General features: G+C 35.8%; 1 protein-coding gene across 4 annotated transcripts; it reads right to left on the reverse strand.

Moving 5' to 3' along the window:
* Nucleotides 1–1,328: 1,328 nt before the first annotated feature.
* On the reverse strand, nt 1,329–22,682 carry LOC6639934 (atypical protein kinase C). Of its 4 annotated transcripts, XM_015178763.3 has the most exons (10): nt 22,576–22,682; nt 20,777–21,077; nt 20,580–20,700; nt 5,276–5,326; nt 5,086–5,171; nt 3,276–4,235; nt 3,018–3,212; nt 1,779–1,894; nt 1,530–1,656; nt 1,329–1,471 (listed from the first exon to the last, which is right to left on the reverse strand). In XM_015178763.3, exons 2-9 carry the CDS (start codon nt 20,975–20,977, stop codon nt 1,569–1,571), a joined length of 1,818 nt encoding a protein of 605 aa, XP_015034249.2. In that variant the 5' UTR covers nt 20,978–21,077; nt 22,576–22,682; the 3' UTR covers nt 1,329–1,471; nt 1,530–1,568. The 4 variants fall into 4 exon arrangements, with proteins under 4 accessions (XP_015034249.2, XP_046866138.1, XP_015034250.1 ...); XM_047010182.1 differs by lacking the exons at nt 20,580–20,700; nt 20,777–21,077; nt 22,576–22,682 and adding exons at nt 7,677–8,664; nt 9,444–9,911; XM_015178764.3 differs by lacking the exons at nt 20,580–20,700; nt 20,777–21,077; nt 22,576–22,682 and adding exons at nt 7,677–8,667; nt 9,444–9,911.
* Nucleotides 22,683–23,432: the final 750 nt, after the last annotated feature.

The following is a 23,432-nucleotide window of genomic DNA, read 5'->3' on the forward strand; positions in this document are numbered from 1 at the left end:
AATACATTTTCTTTTTCGTTTTGTTGTTGTGTTGTTGTTTCATTTGAATCAATTAATACTAAGAACAACATGAAAAATATATGTAAGATGCCAGTAGACGGATTTTTGTTTTTCACTTAAAATAAATAATACAAAAAAAAACCGCAAAATGTATGTAAATAAATAAATTTTTTGCCTTTTTGTTTAATATATCAGAGCTTGCACTTTACTATAGATGTGATTTTTTTTATCCATGTTCTATGTTTGTTCGTGTTGTAAATGTTTTCATTGTTGTTGTTGTTTAAGTAAATATTTCCCTTTCACATACATATATATTTCTAGCAATTCATTACTCAATTCAATTTGCTTCTTTATTTTTCTTCTGTTAGTTAAAAACCATGCTGCTCACTAATACTAATACACACACATTTTACATAGTAATTGTTTTGTTTTTTTGTTTTGTTTTTAAATATTTATCTTTAATATATATATATATAAGATGTATGTATATGTAGAGTTGCTTATAGATTATTAGATTGATTTCTTTTTCCTTTCATGTATTTGCTGTCTTTTTGCATTTCTTTTGAATGAATTTAGTTTTTTTTTTATTTGCTTTTGGAAAATGTCTTTTTTAAAATTAACTTTTTAGTTGTTAGCTTAAAAGTTGTTGTTGTTGCTGCTGTGTCTTTTATTGAAAAAGAAAGTCTTGCATTGAGTTTTGTTTTTTGTTTTTGAAATTTCATATATTATTAGAAGTAGTAGTAGGTAAATAGGGAAGTGGAGTGAGGGAAGTGCTTATATAGTAAAGTAATCGATCGCTTGTTTCTGTTCTCATGTTGTCCTAGTCTCTAATACTCTCAACTTTTTCTGGTTTTTTGTTTGTGACAGACAGTTTATCTTTCTCAGTTGGTTTGTTTTAGGTTTTTGTTGTATGAAAAGTTATATTGTATATTGATTAGAAGATTATAGTTCATTTTCATTTTGTTTTTTTATTTTTTCTCTCTTTTTTCTATGTATTGTAAGATACTTTTTTTATGTTTCTTTTATTTTGTTGCTAGTTGTTGATGTTGCTCTTTATGGCTAGCTAGATGTTGCTGTTGTCTTTTTATCTAATTCGTTATTTTAATTAGTTCAATGGAAGGCAAAACATGTGCTGCAGTAGACTTTTATTATTATTTGCTTGCATTTGATTATTATGATTATTATTGTTACCATTATGATGAAGTTGTTGTTGCTGCTGCTGTTGTTGTTGATGCTGATGTTGCTGCAATTGTTGATGTTGCTGCTGCTGTTGCAATTCAAATTGCTGTTGCTGCTGTGAGTATGCTGGATGTTGTTGATATTGTTGCTGCTGCTGACGATAATGTTGTTGCTGCTGTTGGCTTAAATTATTATTAGTATTGGCGGCGGCCGATACTCCTGCGCTATTCAAATGCAAGAGACTCAAATCATCAGCCACAGAATCATAATCACTGGAGTCCTCGCCGTAGAGCTAAAAAAAAAACCCTTATTATATATAAATTCATTGAATTTAATCCCATACAACTTACCCGCATATTATACGGATGCAAATCACACATTTCGTGATGTCAGACGCAATCCTCCAATGACATCAACAATGGGTTCACATACTCAAAACCCTCGAATTCCGTTTGATCAATATTATCAATCACATGACTGTGAAACAAAATGGAAAAGTTATAAACATTAGTCATAAATTGAAAAGCAAAACAATGCAAGACCAAAAAAGAAAAACACATTTTAACTGCCAACAAAAAGATATTTGGGTGTTAACTTACTCATCATCCGGCGTAAGCTGTACGGCTTCGCCTGTAAACTCGGGCGGGAAATTGGCCAGATCGCGATCTGAGTCTAAACGTGGCTTAAATGGTGGCGTGACCTGTTTGCGCTCAAGCTGCATGATTGTTTTTTTTTTGATGTTGAAGTGGTGCGTGGAGGCGGTTGTGAATAAAGAGAGACATCGAGAGAGAGAGAGAGGAGAGTAGGCGAGAGAAAGAGCAGAAGAAAAAAATACGAAAACATATAAATTATAATAAAAATGTTTAAAAATGCAAAATTTCTGGTTTAGCCAATTCGGCAAAAACATATAAAAAGGATATACACAATTTTTCATTTCAAAAACATGAGCTTGAGCTATGGTTATCTCATGATATGATCTCAATGATGATGATAAAGTACATATAGAATCAATTTTTAAAGATATAGCGAGATTGAACAAATATAGTAGGTACTTTGGAACTTGAAGGTAAAAATGATTCCAGGGAAACTTGCGAAAATGTACACACATTACCTGACAGTTAGTTAGTTACGTTTCGCTTGGACCACACAAAGTTTAGGAATTAATCTCATGCTTTGGATATCAAACAAAAGGAAAATACAATAAATAATACGAAGAAAGAAAAGAAAAAACTAAAGGGCAAACTGCATCTAAATACTCTTCCATGAAACTTACGGATCATCTGGCGTTAATTCAGGCGGCTCTCTGGTAAATTGTACATCGAAATTGGTTGTCATATATGGATCACCAGGATCCAAGTTGGGTATATAAGGCGGTTGTACCTCCTTTTGTGCAATCTTTACACACACATTGATTAAGTAATTAAGTAATATTGTTATAGAAATACATATATACTATCTATTAGACTACGACCTTGGTATAGATTAACAAATCAGCTGAGGGAAATAACTTATCTGTGTGTTTAACTCGTAAGCATGAATTTCAAATATCTTTCATCATATATAATTGTGCTTCTGATCAAATCTATATAAACGATAAGCGTTTAACGATTGTGTGTTATCTCATCTAAAGAGATATATGTAAAGAGGTTATAATTTTCTTTTTTGCTATGATTAAGACTTTCAAAGTGACTCATCCTTTGAATTAATCAATATATATTGCTTGAAATTTTGTTATCTTCTAAGAAATTGAAAGCAAAATTACTTCTGAGACTTTTCCACGTACATTATCATCATCATTATCTTTAACGTTATGAAGCCAAATCAAGTTACAAACTTACCAATTCCCAGTCCATATTCTTAAAGAACGGATGACTAACAATATCCATGAATGCAGACTCTCGATGGCAACCCAAGCGATCTGCGGGATTTTTATTGAGGAAACCTTTTAATACAGAGGCAGCACGTACACTCAATGAGCGTGGAATACGTATGGCTTTCTCCAAAATCACTTGGAAGAGATAATCTTCAGTATTCTGCAAGAGAATTGAACAAAGAATTAAACAACAATTTAAAATAAACTTTAGAGCAAGTCAAACCTGATCGGGATTTTCAGAGGCACCAGCCAAATCGAAGGGACTGCGTCCGGCCAACATTTCATAGAGTAGAACACCAAGTGCCCACCAGTCCACAGAGAAGCCATAATCCTCGCCACGCAATATCTCGGGAGCAATATAATTTGGTGTGCCGCAGAATGTGGATGTGGTATCGCCAGATCTTATGCCCTCTTTGCACATGCCATAATCCGTCAGTTTAATGTGTCCCTCGTGATCGAGCAGGACATTGTCCAGCTTCAAGTCCCGATAGATAATGCCCTTCTCGTGTAGGAAATTCAGGGCCAAACTGATTTCCGCCGCATAGAAGCGAGCATGCTCCTCGGGCAGACGGCGCTGCCGTTGCATGTGATACATCAAATCGCCGCCGCGCACAAACTCAATGACAAAGAAGAGACGCGATGGCGTCTGGAAGCATGAGTGCAGTCCCACCAAGAACGGATGATTCGAGGCCGTCTCAAAGACATGCTTCTCAGTTTGCACCCAATCGATATCCTCATCATCGGTGACCAGAGCCTTCTTGATCACCTTCATGGCATAGATGCGACGTGTTCGTCGTAGCTCCACCATCAGCACCTTGGCATAGCTACCACGTCCGATAACCCGAATCAGTTCGAAATCGCTTAGCGAATACTGACGCTGGGTGCCAGCCTCGAGTGCATCTTCATGTGGTGGTGGCGGCGGACAGGCTATGGTCTGTTCATGTGTACCCTCACCCGTATCCAGAGAGCTCAGGCCTTCGAATGGTATGGGGGGCAATGGCACCGGCATTGGATCACCGGCATCCTCGGCTCGCTCCTTGACCAATGGTTCGGGTTGATCGGTACAATGCTTCTGAACTAACTTATGACACTTTTTGTGCACCAACAATTTACATTGAATGCACTTGAAACCCTGTCGACCTAGTCCCCAGATTCGATCCCGACAGTAGGCACAAGAGGCACGCTGAAAATAAACGTAAATCAAAATTAATAAACATCCTTGTATCATTATTTATTATCTGGTTTAAAGCTATTAGAAAAATTTCGTTCGAAATGGGTTGTTTGGTATCTAAAACTTTTAAAAATCTTTAAATTTTAGATAGATTTTGAATCTAGCCTAGATTTAGCTTTAAAATATTTGAATAGGGATTAAGATATCTCAATTGATATAATTATCAGTCGTAAGAAGAAAGAAAATCCAAAGAATTAGAGGGAAGAACCATTCTTCTTTGGGTATCTGGATCAAAAGTATTCTGAGTTTGTTCGTAGCCTCTTCAATAAAAATATATAGTTTTTATTTGCTTGACAGTTTTTTCAAGTGATCTAAATTTAATTACTAAAACACAGACTAAAGTTGATATAGTTGTCTATACTTTTTAAAATTTTGAAATTTACATTTTAAACCTAAAAACATGAATTATGACGATACATAATATGATTTTCCATATCGCCAGCTTTCTATTCTTGTTATTCTAAAGTAAATGTATTTTGTCATGTCTAGATGAATTTATTTTGCAAAAAGTAGTTTCTTTTCTGGTTAAAAACACAAAAATCTCCTATAAATTACATTACCAAACACATGAAAAATAGGCTAAAAGGACGAAAACCCTTGTAAAACCAGAAAGATTCGAATATTAAAGATCTTAAGACATGACTGGGTAAAACTAACTACACGGAACACTCTAAAATAGGATTAAAACAAAGTTTTTGTTTTTCCCGATACTACGAACACTTTTTCGACTTACTGTATGAAATTTTATCTATGGCATCAACACAAACCATAATAAATGACCAAACACTACTGAACTACTTACACGATTGAAACGCTTGGCCTGGAAAATGTGTCCATTAACGCGATACAATTTACGCCAACGTCGTGCTCCGCGTCGGTAGATGCTACCTAAAACGTGATGAAACAAGTGAGAGAGAGAGAGAGAGAGAGAGAGAGAGAAAATGTTAATTGAAACATGTTTTAGCATGTTTATCTCAAGTCCTAATACTTACGATCTTCACCATCGCAGGACTGACCGGGTGCATGAGGAACATTGGGAAATACTATAAATAGAAAGAAACGGCGAAATATTGGATTATATTGAAAATTATTTAAGTTTTGTTTTGGAGTTTTGTGTGTAGATCGTGCATGCTTACGGCCAGTTAATTTGCCCATTTGCAGGCCTGGCCTTATCAGTAGTTAATTGCAAAAAAAAAAATAACCCCAGTAAAAGTGATTTCAGTTTTTTTTTTTTGTGTTATTTTACTTATAAACGGATTTTTGCCCAGCCACATTGAATTTTGACTTGTTGTTGGGCTTGTTAACATGACAGAGGCAACTCCATGACTGAGGCAATCTAACTGTCAATGCAGACCCAGAGAGTGAGAGTGACAATGCAAGAGAGAGAGAGAGATAGAGGAAATCTTATCTTCAGCCACGCACCAAGTGAAGAATACAATCAAGCGAAGTACACATCGAGAGAGAGAGAGCAAGAACAGGAGATACAAATGCATAACACTGTGGGTGAAGATGGACTCCACTCTCTTGCTCTCTCACTGAATTGCTTTTCCTAGTAATTTTGTGTGTGGTTTTTTTTGCGCTCTTTGCATGTTAATTAAGTTTTTCCCGCCCTAACGAGACAAGTTGTTCCTTCTCATCAATTGAGCTCAATTGTGTTCCTATGGCAGATAAGTTTTTCTGTTTAACTCATCAGTCAAATTCAATTGGGTTCATCGTCCACAAGGTTAATAATTTTTAAAATCCACACAACACTTGCATATTATGGCACACCCATTACATTGACCTAGAATTTCTTGATGGGAGGTGTTGGGGTGGGTGGGCGTAACTTCTTATCAGTGATCGTTGTATGTGTGTATGTGTGATATGGATGACAAAATTTCTTGTATTTGGTTTGTTTAGCCGGCAGGGCATACACTCTGTGACTAGCGATAACAAATTAGAATTTATAGTCCAATGTGTATAGAAATATTGGGAAACACACACTAAAAGTATGTGTATGTGTTTGGTTGTTTAGGCTTCATTCTTAGTCATTATTTCTCATCAAGGTCGCCACTTGAAGGTCCGGAAATACGCATTTGGTAAAGTGCAATATTTGGAACCACAAACAAACATGGGTTCCACTCTTGGATTCCACCATAAACCGTAACTTATTAAAATGCTTTCGCAACCCTAATTTTGACCTCTAACAACAATTTAAATGACAATTTCGATCAATAATTGATAAAAATTGCAAAGAAATCAAAGTCAAATGAACATTTCTTTCAGGAATTGATGTTCTATCTTCTGTCTCTCTCTTTTTCTCTGTTTCTTGTCATAATTGTGCATCTCTTTCGTGCTTCCCTACTCAAATGCAAGTCTGAAATTACTACTTGGGACTAAGTTTATTTTATTATGTATTTTAGCAACTCCAACTTCCGTCTTTTTTCTCTCCCCTTGCTTAACATATTTGTATCTCTTTCATACTAACACGATGCACCGCCACTCATAAATGTTGCCGTTTGTGTGCTATAGATCTGCGCCGCCTCACAAAAACCACTCCAGATGATCATCTCTCGACGCGGTCAAATGATGGGGTCAAAAACAAATAATGATTCAAAAAAACACTTGTGCTTTCAATTAAAATACTTAAGAACCAGACAAAGCTAATAATTTCTTGTTCTAGTTAAGTATTTTTTTCGAGTTAGTCTTTTTTGGCACGCGTCGCGAGGCGTCGTTACCGTTCGACTTTCAGCTAAGAACTGAGAGAGGTCCGAAAAATTCATAACAGAAAAAAAACAACAACGCCAAAGAATAAGAGAAACAGGCGAAGAACCAAAAGAAATCACAAAAGCACAACAAAGAACACAAAAAAAAGAACAACACGGCTTCAAGTGGCCTATTGAATTGTCACAAGAATTAGAGAGAATTGTACGGACGGAGGGGCAATTGTTGGCACTTTAATTGGGAGCAAGTGAGAGCGCAACGAATGTTTTATTGGGCGATAAGATCAGGGTTGATAGAAGATCTAGGAATGGAAATGAAATGCGAAACTGTCAAAAGAAGAAATTGACAAATTTATTAAAACAAATTTAATATCAATTTAAGAACGATAAAAAAAAATCCGTATGAACTATGTACATATGTAGTTCCACATTGCGGTTGACTAGTTCCGCACGAAATTATAAATAAAAATTGAAAAGTTTGAACTTAAAAATTATAAGAAAATTATTACGAGACTAACTTTAGGCTAGTTCCTTTGATCAACTGGTGGAAATATGAATCCAACTGAACTAGAATGCATATTTGCCTCACTTATAAAGTTATTTCAGTATAAGGAACCAGTAATAGCTAGTGAATTAAGCTCCTGGGACTAGTTCATTGCGAAATGAAACTCAATTCCCACATGTTAGTTACCTGTCGCATATGCTGGCTCAATCTCTTCCTCCGACTGCATTTGATGCGGCGGCACCATCTGCTGATGTCCCTGTCCCTGAGGACCGCCACCTACAGTCATGGGAACAGTGGGAATCGGCACTGGTATGGGCAAACGTTCATAGTGTATGCACTCATGATGATATTGCTGATGATGATGGCCATGTCCATTGTGTATGGTGCCCAGCACACTGCTGCGTCCGCCAATACTTCCTCCGCCCGAGATGCTGCCTCCACCGCAGCCATTGAGACCACTGCCCGCACTGCCGCTGTGTCCGTGTCCATGATGTCCGTAATCCATAAGCATGCCGGGTGCTCCTATGCCGACGCCGCCACCGCCTCCTCCACTGCTACCGCCACCCGAATCATCTGTAGTCGTAGTATTTGTATTGTGACAACGACTCGAGCAGCGACCAAGCGAACCACTGCCCGTACTGTGATGTCCCAAGCTGCCCATATGTCCCGGATGGCCACCCATCACCAGCATGCCGCCCATTATGGAGCCACCGCCTCCACATCCCTGACTTGAATCCGAGCCTGAGTCGTGACCAGTGCACACAGCTCCTGCCGATCCCGGCCTGCTCAGTGTGGCATGAGGCGGTGTCACCGATGCCGTCGTCTGCATATAATGATGTGTATACGGATGCGGATGTGGTACATCATAGTCGCCTGTATCGATATGCCCTCCAGATGACATCATTCCAATGCTTCCAGTACTGCCCGTTGCCACGCCCATGCCCACACTGCCGCCGGGAACTCCTCCTTGCAGGCAACCCAACGAGCCATGTGCACTGCCATGGTGACTGTGACTATGATGACTCCCATGGGCACTGCCATGAGCACTGCCACTCCGGCTATGCAGAGAGACGCCTCTGGTTAAAGTATTATTCGCCGATTGTATGGAACTAACCACAGCTCCACGGCACATGATGTCCGACAGTTGATTCGCCTGGATGTCAAAGTATTTCGACTGCTGAGATTAAGATAGAAAACACAATTCAAATGATTCAATTCACAGCACTTACAAATTGAAGAGACCTCCGCTTTGAATAGTCAACGAATACCTAACGAGTGGGTCATATATTCAGTCTACATACCAAACTGTTCAGAAATTGATATAAAATATAGGAGTTGTTTGATCAGATCCGATCATAAGACAGCTATGGAACATAAATCAACTCAATCAGAGTTGATCTAAACTGTACATCATATTAATTTTCTTTTTTTACATCATAATGTTCTATTTTGAATCACGAATTTAGGTTTGATCCTACATATATCATCTATTATTAATCATCAACATTTATTTGATTGGATACCAAACTTTTACAATTGGTTTTGAATATGTTAATCAAAGAGAACAGTTTGGGAAACACAGAAAAATAGAATTGATTATATTTTTAATCGCAAAATAGTTCATTTTTGAATGGTGTGATTAACGATGTTATTCTACTATACATCATATTTGTTTTTTGGTTTGCATATCATGAATGTTTGCACTTGAAAATCAACAATTGGTTGTTGATTTAAATCATCAGCGATTGGAAACAGTTTGGAATATAATGAAATAAATCTGTTCACATTTTAAATCACAAAATACTTGATTAAGCAACTATAAAACTGTGAACAAATAAAATTATGAAAAGTTCTGAGTTTGAACATTTTCCCTTTGCATTCATTGACCATTCATTGTCAGATTCAAGCGAATGTCTTTCCTAGATTATGGATATATCTCGAGATTTCAAGTACCTGAGGACTATCCAATTGATCCAGGGATTGACGACGTGATGCATAATCCAGATGTGTCATGAGTTGCTGGGCTGCTGGGCAATTCTTGTTCGAATGTAGATGCTGTTGCGATGAGGTCAATAGTGGTGGTGGCGGTGGTGTTATGGAGCCGCATGGTGAACCCGGACATGGGCTCGAACAGCGGGAACGGCAAGAGGGACTGTAGCAGAGATTACCGCTGCCTCCTCCGCCTTGTTGGTTTGGTGTGCTTGGGCAGGTTTGCGATTGCTGTTGTTGTTGTTGTTGCTGCTGCTGATGTTGTTGTTGTAGTGGTTGCTGTTGTTGTGGTATACATGGTGGCTCCTCTTCCTCCTCACGTTGCACTAGATTAACGGGCAACGGTGTGCATTGGGTTAAACGGCGCGGCGAACGACCACGATCCACAGTTGTGGCTGACCAATAGCCCCAAGCCATAATGAGATCGGTTTTTTGTTGTTCTTGTTGTATGGGTTACTCTGACTTTTGTTGTTGTGGGTTTTTGCACTTGACTTCGTTTTCAGCGTTTAAGTGACGCAAATTTCCATTAACACAGAGATACACACACGCACACACTCAACGCAACGCACGCACGCACGCACACTGTTACAAAATAGAGCACAGTGGGTTGAGAGTGGGCGTAATTTCTTTTCGATTTGCTATAATTATTAATTTTAACTCTTAATGTTGATATTTCCGTTTCAATTGATTGCTTTCGTTTGAATTCAATTTTCATTACATTTCATTCATTGCATTTGGCAACCACTGTGCCTTGTCCTTAAAAAAAAAACGAAGGAGCACACTTTCAAACAAAAGGACATAAAACACAAATGGAGCACATGGCCGGGTCTCGATGTCGACGTCGTCGTCATCGTCGTCTTCATAACAAAAACAAGGTCCCCAACCGATTCTAAAGGACGCGCCGTCGCCTAAAACTATGCAAAGTGCAGCAGCAAAAACATACAAAAAGAAAAAGTTTCAAAGCCAAAGCGATAAACCTTCTCATTCAGCTCAATTTTCCCCCGCTCCCTTTACTCCACACTCTGAGAGTTATAGTTTTAAATGATTGATTAAAAAGAATATAAAACAAGCACCGGGCGTGGCCGCATAGTGGGCGTTATAGCCGCAGAGAAACCACACCTAAAAAAAAAAATATATAAGCAAAAATAAGAAGGAAAATTTCTACATATATATGTGAGGATTGTGTAATAATGGGAGAGAACCGAAAGCAAAACGAACGGGGCAAAGGGAAAGGGAAGGAAGGAAATAGATTGGGTGGGTGGGTAATGCAATGCAAAACAGCTGACAACTCTGTCAAGGCACTAGGCACAAGGCATTTGGCGTTGCCTGCGACAATCACAAACAATTTAACCCAAGTCAAACGAGCGCACAAGTTGCTGCAAATTGTCAAAGGTGTGAGAAATGAGACAGGGAATAAGCGAGAGAAAGATAGACAGAATGAGAGAACTATGTATGCTCTCTCGAGACGCGCGCAGGGAAATTTTCTCATCATCGCCTTTTCAGAAATATACATAACCAGCCCAACATCATTGCAGCAAAACTACCTCACCATAACCCTAGACAGAGGAAGGTCTCCTCCTCACTTTTTCCCCTGGCCCCTCCGTTGTTTTTCTTTACACTTTCCTTAGGTCCCGTCGCTCGTGCATTCAAGTGTAAATAGGAAAATTTTCTTCAAGTGTATTGGTAGGTCACATCGAAATTGCTTGACGTTGGCCTCTCCCCTCCTGGCCCGCTTGTCTCCCGCCTTGCTGTTGTTGTTTAGACAATTGAAATTAAGTACTCCACTTTCATGCATAATTCGCATGATTAACGAGGGTCTAAGAGGACGGGTTGGGAGGACGGGCGGGCGGGGGTAGGAGATGTCCGGGAAGGCAACAGCATCCACTCGACACTCGAGGGCTTTTCGTGACAAGGCAAGACAAGTATATCCTTTTGTCTGTCGTCCTTTCTTTTTTCTATTCTGCTGATGATGCAGTCAACCAGTTTTCCCCCCAGTAGCAGCAGGCAAACGGATGGACAAACGGACAGACAATGCATTTTGGTCTACACGCCCATCCCATCCCATCCCAACTTAACTCATCCTCTCAGCATCGTCGAGTCAGTCGGTCGGTCGGTCGGTCGGTGCCTAAAATGGGGTTTTCGAACATCGTTTGCTAAGTATAAACACATTGGGGCACCCGCCGTCGGGCGCCCTCTAGCATTGTTTTCGCTCTGCAATTGGAGCATGAATATTGGTTGTTTGGTTGCCTCCATTGTCCTGTTTTGGTCTGGGATAACACATTCCAATACCCCAACCACTTTATCTCCCACATTCTCATTCCCATATAGACAGCTAACCTATAGCCAGGGATTTTGCTATAAATCAATCTATGGGGGGGAACATCTATATATACATATACACATATATATGGTTGTTTGAAAATAAACCGATTTCATTTTCTTTTTTTTTTTTTTACGATTGATACATTGGACCCAGTTGATGATTAATGGTTCAATGGAAAAACCTTTCCATTTTCAAATGTTTCAATTTGACACCAAAACTGTAGCATACTTTCGAGCTAACAAACTACACAAACAAACAGTTAAGGGTTCTGCAAATTGGCTTTAAACTAATTAAAACATGACAAACGATGAGTTGTTAAAAGTTTAATGATTCACAAGGAACCTAATCAACTCTTTTGGCGTCCATATAGGTCTTTGAACGTAGATCTAAAAGTTAGTAGGTTATCAACAGAAAGTTTCTATATAAATTATTTTAGTAAAATACTTTTGAGTATACCTATAAACAACTAGGGTTATGTATAGATAGAGAGAGAAATTTAAGTAAGGGCAAGTGGAAAAGAGGTTTTCTTTTAGGCAGCATATACAGTAAAAGCTTTAGTCGGGGACAGCTTCAGCAGGCCGACATCCCTCGTATATAGCGGAATTTTACAATCGCAAGAGCATGATTTTCATACAAGTTCCGTTTCCGCATGCAGACAAAAATACTGCAAGCGTGGTATTTCATTGTGGTTGAATTTTCACATCGATAAATATTAAAAGATTGTCTACTTATTTGAAACCTTGACTTATTTACTTACATATGTATATGTTGTAGTAATAATTAAGCAAAGTATAAGTAGGTATACCTCATTAGGTAGAAGTTTATCATTTTAAACTCCAATAACATGCACTGTGCAATACATAGATCTTAAGATAAAAATAAGCGCTCTCTAGCAAAAAGAGAGAGATAATCTTCAATCACGGAAGAAATCAAATAAAGACAGAATCTGTGAGTGACAATCGTTGTGAATGGACGCTTCTTCCCAAAATATGTAACATTATATGATTTTTAATAAATGTCTTTGTATGGAATCTTTTTTAAACCTTGCATATAACTAGATTGGGGTTATCTTTAAGCTTATTTCGAAGACCTCAGAAAACGTTTGATCTTGATTTCTGTATAGGTATTATAAGAACCATCCATAGCTTTAACATACAGTTTAAATTGAGACATAGATATTATTCTCAACCAAAGTATACAAAATGTCAAGAAAACCAACGTATCATTCATGTATGTACATAAGTCATCACCGAAGCCAATTATGTTTAATACTCTTTCTCTCTTTTAAATATACAATACATTTGTTTATTTCCGTGGGAGAGGAGTTTGAACTTAAATTCATTTGCTTCAGAGCAAAGATGTTATCAAGTAAATGATCCAAGACACAATTGTCAATAGCGCTCTTTGAACTTTAAGACTTTTACTTCTTAGAAGTGATGCCCGTTCAGTATTATATATTTCCCCAGGGTGCTTGCCAATTCGTCTTTAAAACAGTTGAACTAGTTTTTTTTCTACCGGATTTTTTCACAAATAGCTCTAAAAACATTCAGTTCTAGAATTGTTACCAACAATCTAAATCTATTTTGAATATTTTCACCAAACTGCCAAATGTATTATATAAGTATGTATCTTTTGCTAGAGCATAAAACAGAATTATAAATCTTGAACATTTTTTGTATAAAAAATTTCTATGCGTTTGTTAAAAATCAAAAAACAAATTGGAAGAAATAACAAACCACATTATGTCTTAGTATTTTCTTGTTTTTATGATGTTTTTCAAATGTGTTTCTGAACACAGTTGTGCAACTGTATTATCTGGAAATTTGAAAGGATTACGAATATAGGAATTTATTGGGAGAATACCAACTTATTTGGGAGAGCAGAACAACAAGCATTTGTTTCAGAAATAGTTAGAATAGCGAAAAAAGTTCTTCTGCAGTGCTTGAATTAAAAATGCAAATTTGGTTATTCGAAAAGGTCACAAATTTAAAGAGAAAAAAAATCTTAGTTATTTAAAGAGTCTTGAATAGTTATCTCCAGGTCATTTGTCTTGCAAATATGTTCTTTTAAAGTATTTATTCTATATTATTGATGAACTTCATGATAAGACAAATACTTTTACTATGGTGAGACAAATATAGTTTTATTATATATTCTATAAACTTAATGTACTTGATAGTAGAACAAACAGAAACAGAACTTAACTATTTTTGGGATATAAAGTTACTTTTCCTTATATATGTATGGTTTTAATAAAATCCTTTTCCATTGAAACTAAAATAAATGGAACTAATAAAATAGAGAAGATTTTCATTAAGATAACAAGGCTTAATAGTTATTGTGCAAACACTTAAGAAATTTTAGTGTCACAAGGCAAATTGCATCACTTGACCCTTAAATGAACTTGACAGGCAAAGTTAGCCAAAATATTAGTTACCAATCTAATGGCAATCATATAAGCAAAATCGAATTTGACTTACATCATATGGCAAAGTCATTGGGGTCTTTTTTGTTTTTGTCGTTATTTAGCAAGACACGCCCCAATCATTGACCATTTGATGCCTTCTCCTACTTCGTCTCCTCCCGCGTCTTGGCCAACAACACAAAATTTGCCATGGTTGAACAGTTTGACTCAAGTTTCAAGCCGATAATAACAATAAACATCAAGGAGAGAGAATGACGAGCCAGGACCAAGGTGGAACACAAAACTGGAGGATGCACAGAGGCTATCAATAGTTAAACATCAATTTTTGGCCTTTTGCGGAATGACGTCAAAAGGTTACCTGCTCTCACGCTCTCTCTCTCTAAAGAGTTATCCATAAAACGATGCTCAGGACTGTCAGTCTGTGTGCGGTCGTCATGTGCATATTTAAGTGGGCGCAGCCACGCCCCCACCCCAATCATACTACCATTTCTTTGACTCTTGTTGGTTTTCCTTGTCTTTTTTTTCCTGTTTTTTTGGTAGTTTGTTTAACTAACAATAATTTCATTAAGACCCAATGGGATCATTAAAATATGCCCAAAAAATAAATGAGAAATCTCACCCAAAGGGAAGCAGCACAGAGGCAAACATGAAATGCGGGGGAAAATTTTTTGGAAATGTTGATTTAACTTTTACAAGTTGAAAACCATGGCAAAGGAGACCAAAGGAGGAAGATACAGAAGGCGAAAGTGGCGGGGGTTGGGGGTGGGTGGGAGGCTAAGGGATAAGGAAAAAAGTTTTAATGGCCGCAGCGACAGCTTGTGTGAAGCATGGAAACGAGAAATGGAAAGAAAAGAAAAGAATAAAAGAAAATTGCTTTGCCCTGCAGCTTCTTGGCAACACACTGACTGAGATATACATATTATATACACACACATACATACATATAAATATATATATTTATATTGTGTATATACATATTTACATTTCTGCATATGTATGTAGCATGTGTGACTATTGGATTTCTATTTTTTTTGGATAGTGTAAGTGCAAGCATCGCTTGATGAAGTGCAAATGCCTGGGGTCAAGTTTAGGGTGGGGATTCACACCAACTTGGCACACACACACACACACATCAACAACATGATGATTTCGCCGCCTGTCTGTGTGTGAAATTTTTGTTTGCTCGTGTCTGCGTGTGTGTCTGGCAGTCAAATAGCCAAAAAGTATGCAAAAGCAAAAAACAAAAAAAAAAAAACCCAAATATAATAGAAACTAAATTGTGGCAGTAGTAGCAAAGAATTGGCTAAAACTACAACCAAACAAATGGAAATCAATGATTTGATTTGGGTTAATATTTGCTTGTTTCAATTCAATTTTTGTGCTTTCATTGTGTTAAGTGCCCAAAAAAGTAGGCCACACTTGTTGAAATTCTATGAAAAAGCTGAAACAAAAAACTTCTCTAAGGCAAAAATCATTAATTTGTTTTACTAAGCAATCAAACTTTTGTTTGTCCAACAGAAAAAATGATGAGTAATTGATGTATAGCCAAAAGACAAACAGAATTTGATTATTAACTTTATTTATTTAAAAAGTTAACTAGAAGGCTTTTTGGTTCTGCTGGTAAACTCAACAAAAAATGTTTAGAACCAAATAATCATAAAGTAATAAAAAACAACTTTTAGACACATATTCCCATTTTCCATATAGCCATCAATCTTTATAAATTTTAATGCTAAACTTTAAAGTAGTTGATGAAAAAGTTTGTTACTTAAAATTCTTACATACGCCCAAAAGTAGACACTTTAAATTTTTAATGAGATGCTGAAATCTAACTAAACTTTTGGGAAAAGAAAATCAAAGATGGCCTAAACCCTTCTCACTCAGCTGTTTTGGCAAATTAATGACTTTAATTGGCCAAATTTACTTTATCCAATTGGCACACAAGCCCAGGCAAAGAACAGAATCCGAAAATTTGTAATGCCCCTAAGGGTAGGCAATTGATTTTTTTTTTTTTTGCTTCCTTTCTATGCTTTGCGGAGTCAGAATTCGCTTCGGTTTTACTTTAAATTCTTTTACACGAATACAGATTTGCAATGAAATGGAATTATGAAAATTGAATTCTTTAATCCTTTTTTTTATCGTCACCAAAAAAAACGTACCGCACCGTTACACCGTTTATCGAATTATCCATACACATATATAAATATATATATATATTTAATATGAACCGTGCGTGTGTTTGTGTGTATGCGACGCGAGGTTGAACCTGGTATAAGTTGTTTTTTTTTTTTGGGCTCTTTTTATTCAGTTGTGAAGAATGTTTCCCGATTAATTTACTTATCCGCACGGCACTTCCATACAGGCGAGCGGCCACGGCGCGAGTGAATAACGAAGCAACCGAAAAAGTATGCTAGGGATATTTTCCATTTAATGAGAGAGCAACATAGAGAGAGAGAGAGAGAGAGATAAAGAGAGTGAGAGACGAAGCGAGTGTGCGACTCCTGTTCAATGTCAGGTGACGCAGACATAACAAGGACTTCTCCCATAAACTTCGCTTATAGAAAAGCCGCAGGCCGGCCTAATAGCATTGCCAGCATCAAAAACTTGTTTTCATGCCCAAATTCCAGATGGCAACTCATTGTGCTCGGCTCAGCTGTTTCTTACCTACTTGTGTGCGGGAAATCCTCTCTCTTCCGCTCACCACTTTCTACTCTCCGATTTTTTGGGTAGTGGCATCTCGTTCTAGACTAAAGGCATCCTTTTGTGTATCGACCTTATGTACTCCAAAAAGTTCTCAGGCCTGGGTAAAGTTTTTTTTTGCACATTCCTTGTCGTTTATTTATTTTTATTTTTTTCTTGGTTTTAGCAGCGTTGCCATATTGCAGTCGCATAAATTATAACGGTAAGTTGGGTAGGGTTGGGTTAGGGTTCCTAGCAACCATTGTTAGCCGGAGATGAAGCCGGAAGGTAAGAGCTGAGAGCATACAAAACAACGGCTTATAAAAATGCCATACACACACGCACACATATACACGTCCATTTACTAATCAACAATAACAGCATCTCACACACACACACAAAGAGAGAGAGTCCTGCTGCTCTTGTTGTCGTGTAGTGCTTTTAAATGTATCCGTGTATCCGTGTGCGGTAACATTATACCTTGACAATCACACACACACACAAACACTGCCACACACAAAATGCTTTTAATACATTTTAAGCCGCATTTTTTCACACGTGGCCGCAAAACAACAGGCAAAAAAACCGCACACATACAATCACACACATATGTGGGGAAGCACAGAGAGTATTGCATACTTTTTTGGGGTCTCAACCACAAAAACCAGGAAACCTGCTACGCAAACTGTCCCAATGTTGGCGGCATTGCGGAAAGCAACGAAAAGGAAACTCTCAACTTTGTTTAGTGTTTGGCAGTTATCATATGTGAGCATAGTTGTTGGTTTTTTTTTGCCCCTTTTCTTTCTCTTTCCCTCATGTTATGCCATACTCTATCTGAATAAGGTAAACTAAAAGTTCTGTCCAATCAAGAAAAACAAAAAATAACGCACCCGATAGGTGAAATAAGTTTTAGTTTTTGTTATCCTCTCATAATGGTAATATAATTATATTATTCTGCTTTACGGTATCTCGATTTAAATGAAATTTATAATGAAACTTTTTCGGTTAACCAGTAGAGTAGTGCAACGAGATGACTAAAGTATTTCTAAAGTCTTAGTCTAGTAGCTTAAGACCTGTTATCTTAGCTAAGAGAGTAATTATGTTGATTTAAGTTGTTCTTTGCATACTTTTGGGAACTAAAAAATTCATATTTCGTTTAAAATTTTAGATTAGTTAGATTAGTTGCTTTAGCGTTAATATTTGGAATTAAAGAACTCGAAACAGATTCAAATTATGCCTTAACGTTCTACAGAAGACAAAATTCGGCTTAAATAAACAATAATTTTAGTAGGTCATATATTAAAAATTTGCATCCAGTTTATAAGTTTATTTTTAGAAATGTTCAAATTGGCATTTTTTAAATCGAAATTGGATTTTTTTAAAGCGAAGTATGCTAATGAAAGAACTTTAGCAAAGTCTGCTGATTATAGAACTGGTGGTTCTTGAAACAACGATTAAAAATCTTATAAATTAGTAAGATATATTGACCTAAAGCTGGCTAAAACCAAGTTTTAAAAAATCTAAAACAATTTAGTATTTTTAAATTAAAAAGTCGAGTTTAAGTCAAAGTGTATCATGTTATTTTGAAATAATTGTCAAAGCTAAAGATTGTAGAAAATAAATGAAGTAATTATTAGTTTAGATTATGTATAGCAAGATAGGGCTCTCCTGTTTTATTTCTTTCAAATGTATCTCAAAATAAGGATATACACAGTTGATTAGATTTTAACTTCATTAAAATCGCTTATCATATATATAAAATTATATACCAATATTAATTAATAATTCTAGAAATCCAGTTGCCCTTTTATTGAATTTAATTTATAAGATTTATTACCCGCTGCCAAGAATGGCGAATGGGTCCCCCACATAGGACCACAAGATTTAATTTTAATCTCTATGTCATTTTATCCTACTATTAAGATGCCCATAGTAAGCTTTAAAATTCCTATAATGATATTAAATCGTTTGAGATAGTCCATGAACTTTAAGGGTATAAAAAATTTGCCAAAGTTAACATTTAATTGGGAGGTTTTTTTTGCTGTCATTTGAACAAATGTTGTGTGAAAAAGGTTTTTTTTCCTTTCAGTATTTTTTTTGGGCGTAAGCATAATTAAGCTTAGACAGTTAACTAAACATATATTCCACATATTCATGTCTGTGGCTTTTACCCAGTGAAAACCGCAGCAAAAATATTAAATTTAACCCACAAAGAAAAAAGAGGCAAAGCCAAAAAAAATAAAGCAAACAATTTAATTATAATGAATTATAAACGAGGCCGCCGTTAACCGGTAAAAGAACCAAGCGGAATCCAGGGAGATGAAAAATCAACAAAATTGTAAGAGTAAGAAACATAAGATATGTATGTAATATGTGTGTTCTGTGTGTGTGTGTGTTTCTGTGTGAAATCCTGCACAAGTTAATTAATATTTTATGTTATTAACATGGGTGCCCACACCAGCCGCTTGGGGATCTGAAAGTTTATTGAGCTAATAAAGCAAGCAAACGAGAAGCCAGAGAAAAATCCAAAAAAAAAAAAAAAACAAGGACCCAAGAGCCAAAATTTCAGTCGGGAGCCAGAAGCAACTTTCTCTTATTGTTTAACCAGACTTAAATGGTACATCAAATGACACCAACAGAAGTAGATGAAAGTGTAATTACAACATGTACATATGTACATATATACATAAATCTACATATACACATGGTAAGTAGACAGATTAAAACATTGTTTAAGAAAATAAATATGTTTGAATGAAAGGCAACCTAGGAATCCTTTTTCTTTGTAATGAGAGTAGCAAATTGAAACCATGTTTCATTTTTATGAAGAATTATGCTAAATGTGGGTTCTTATATTCACATTTGTTTAGCATCTACAAATCAAGCTTTCTTTTGGGTGAGTATTTCATATCTTTTAAAGCTTATAATATAATAAGCTTTTTAGATTTTAAATTACTTTATGTCCAGGTAAAGGGAACTAGGAGGTTTTGTCAAAACATATTTAAATAGATAGGCGTGACTAGGACTATTCTATTCTCTTAAATTAAATGAATTCTTAACAAAATGTTCTTAATTTAACTATCTAAGGTGGTGAGAAGCTACCTTTCCCTGCTCATACCTGGCTGCACCCTTACATCGAATATTTGAACAATTCTTTATGTAAAAAGCGAATTTTTGAGGAATCAAAGTAGTCCTTCCCATTTCATAGCCCTAGATTCGCCTATGTATTCAAATATGTTTTAACAAAAACTCCAGAATGCGATTGCCAATAAAAAATACATTGCAAATCATCAAGTCTATTCATTACAATCTTTAAAACGAACGTTTACTTTTAACTAACTAAGGCTAACTAATTGCCATATTTTGACTCGATTGCCATACAAATCAAAGACTTAAGGGGCAAAAACATCTCAATGTGAGTGATTTATGTAAGTGGGTTCCACCCATTTGTAAAATGATCAATAGTTTAATGTGGTTAACATTGCAAATTTCCTTTCTTAACTTAAAATTCACTTTTTTCATACTACAATTTTATAATTGAGTAATCAGAATCATTTGGAAAATACGCTTTTAGTTTATAATCTTTCTGAGCTTTTTTTGCACAATTTTTCTTATCTAACTTAAGCTAGAGAGACTTCCCTCTCTCTATAAAGTAACAATTTTCTTGACTCACCATGTATGACCAACTGAGAATCATAATTCATTTCATATAATCGTATGGCCTCATTTAATTCCATGTTCGTGGATATGGTGCAGGGGTCATTCTCCTCATCGACCCATTTGATGGTAAAAGGCTGTAAAAAAATACAACTCAGATATATAAATTGATTTCTTAATTGTATTCCATATATATGTGTAAGTATTGCTCACCTGATCCAAGGGAAATCGACAAATGTTTCGTATCTCATAGCACAGTTCTTCATATGTAATATTCTTATTGATTGTGGTTATAATTATTTGGCCATTGTAGGCTGTCTTCACTGTGATTAGATTTGGTGAATTATCCAATTGAGTGCCTCCGCCACTGCCTCCGCTGCCATCGTTTAAAATTTGCGAAGGCATTTTCTGCATTTGATGTTTTCTTTTCGTTCGAAACTCAGTGATAAATGGAATTTTATAATGCTAAATCATGCAGGTAAACACACAGAACAAAACTTATGATAAGACCAAACTGAAAATAAAAAGATAAAAAGGTGGCTTATCATAAAATTTTGGAAAGATATTCAAAGAGTATTGTGAATTTGTTATAACTTTCGATGCACTAATTTCGATGGACTAATTAGTTACAGTCAATCTAATTAGCCGATTTATATTGGCTGTAACTTGAGTTCTATTTCTCCGATCTGATTAAAATTTTGGAATCTAATGTTTTATTTCAAAATCTATTATTTTCATCCCGATAGCTCTTAAGATGGCGGCGTGAAGTTGATTTGTACAGACGGACAGTCGAACATGGCTATATCAACTCGACTTCTCTTGCTGATCACGAATATATACATATACTTCTGACAAATTTTATTATACCCTCTGCAAAAATAATTGAAGACTTCGGTTATAAATAAATTTCAATAGATTAAGTAAAATATTTATATCTTATAATGGTCATACCTTGGAATTGCTTTAAAAATTTAATGGACTCTATCATAGTAATGAGGATAAATTATCATTATAAATGTTTAAGATAGTTCTTAATTAAAAAAGATTTGAACACCTTTATTGAAAGAAAGAGCATAGCGAAGTCGGTGCTGTTGAATCTACATATGTATGTAGCAATAATGAGATAAGTTAAATATATTAGTTAATATTAGTTAAATCTACAAAGTAAGGGTATAAAGACATCGATGTTGACCTCTCTGGTTATGCCAGACGGTAAAATGTGATTATATCAGAGAAAAAACATAAGCATAAGAATTTCTCTTAGAACTATCTAACAAAAAAAAATTGTTCTCACAGAAAATCCTATTAAAAGATTCTATTTGAAATCCCGCCAAAAGCTGTCAAACATTTGACATTTGAAACGCACAAGAACACGCACGCACACACCCATACATAAACCACACATTCCACAAGTGGTTGTTGTTGCTATCCCTCAGCTGCACACACAAACACACACACACACACTATAAAAGAAATCAAACATTTTGAAGCCATGAATCATGACAACAACACAGCAAAACAAAAGTAACAGCTTAAAGACAATAATAACGCCCTCAATAGTTAAAAAGCAAACAAAAGCCAAAGCAAATTAGTACACTTTACTTTGCCTTTCCCCCCCCTGTTTTTTGTTTTATCTTTTTTCTGTACTTCTTCTAGTTTATAATTAATGCCGTTTACCGTGCATTGACCAACAACACAAACGGCTAGCCAAAGGAGACAACAGTTAGAAATAATAAGAGAATTAAGAGAAGGAGTGAAAGAGAGAGATCGAATAAGACGCAGTGGCAGAGGAGAATCGACAACCTGTTTTTCCTCATTTGCATTTTTCAATTGTGCCGCGTTTGCCTTTCGCATTTTAATTTCTTTTTATCAAATGGTGTTAACAAAATCCGCAACAAATTTTCACCAATACTTCTCTTCTTTCAATTCCCATGCAATTTTTTCTCTGTGAAATTATTTAAATGTTGTTTTATGACATCCGCACACGCACAAACACACACACATACACATACATTGTCAATTAAATAAAGATGCTTCCGTGGGCCAAATTGAATAAATAGCTTTGACTGATAATTTAATTTGTTTAAATAACTTAAAATTAACATTAAATTAAAAAAGTTTAACCAGTCTAAACACAAAAAAAAATGAACTAAGGCCACAAACAAGAATACCGCATAACCAGTGTTGGAAAGGGGATACAGTGAGTATTTAGTATTTTCTTGGCATGCACGTAGCATATAAGGGGGGTGATGTCAACATAAATGAAATTACATGAATACTTGGGAATACTAAAAACAGTATACAAAAATGCAATTTTCATAAGTGATGTTTTTATAAAATTGAAATAGTTTTAACTTGAGCCAAAGCTTAGCGCTGCAGCTAAGTAGGGTTCTCATAAAAAACTGCTGCAAACTTACATCTTTGAGCCACAAATAATTTTGAGTTAGGCCTACAACAATAGCAAAATACAAGTTATTTATCAACTTGCGGAATTATACAGAGACCTGTTATTACAAAAATTGCTTTATATTTCAAGATAAATATTATATTTTGGCTAAAAATGCTTTATGCCTTCTTTTTTTTTCTCTTATTTCACTGTTACAATGTTTGCTGGGTTGTCTACATTTAAGAATAGCTGCTAGAGCTGGAAAAACATTCATGTTTTCGATGTTTTCAACGTCAAACATCGATGTTTGCGCGGTATTTTTAAAATCATTAAATTTTTTCGCGAATCTATATGCTCTTTTGAAGCTTTTACTTTTTTTTGTTAAATTATTGTCAATAAAAAAAAAAAAAAAAAACAAGGATTGGGGATCATTTTTGAGATTTTTGTTTAAAAACAAAAGTTTGTTTACGACACTAGATTTCA

Source organism: Drosophila willistoni (assembly GCF_018902025.1).
Source record: "Drosophila willistoni isolate 14030-0811.24 chromosome 2L unlocalized genomic scaffold, UCI_dwil_1.1 Seg196, whole genome shotgun sequence".
Taxonomy (NCBI): Eukaryota; Metazoa; Arthropoda; class Insecta; order Diptera; family Drosophilidae; genus Drosophila; species Drosophila willistoni.

Coding starts and splice junctions, on each gene's coding strand:
- LOC6639934 (XM_015178764.3), bottom strand. CDS start 9,896: ATGGCTTGGGGCTATTGGTCAGCCACAACTGTGGATCGTGGTCGTTCG. Junction 3,213..3,275: donor CCTCTGAAAATCCCGATCAG/GTTTGACTTGCT, acceptor ATTCTCTTGCAG/AATACTGAAGATTATCTCTT. Junction 1,895..3,017: donor AGAATATGGACTGGGAATTG/GTAAGTTTGTAA, acceptor ACAATCATGCAG/CTTGAGCGCAAACAGGTCAC.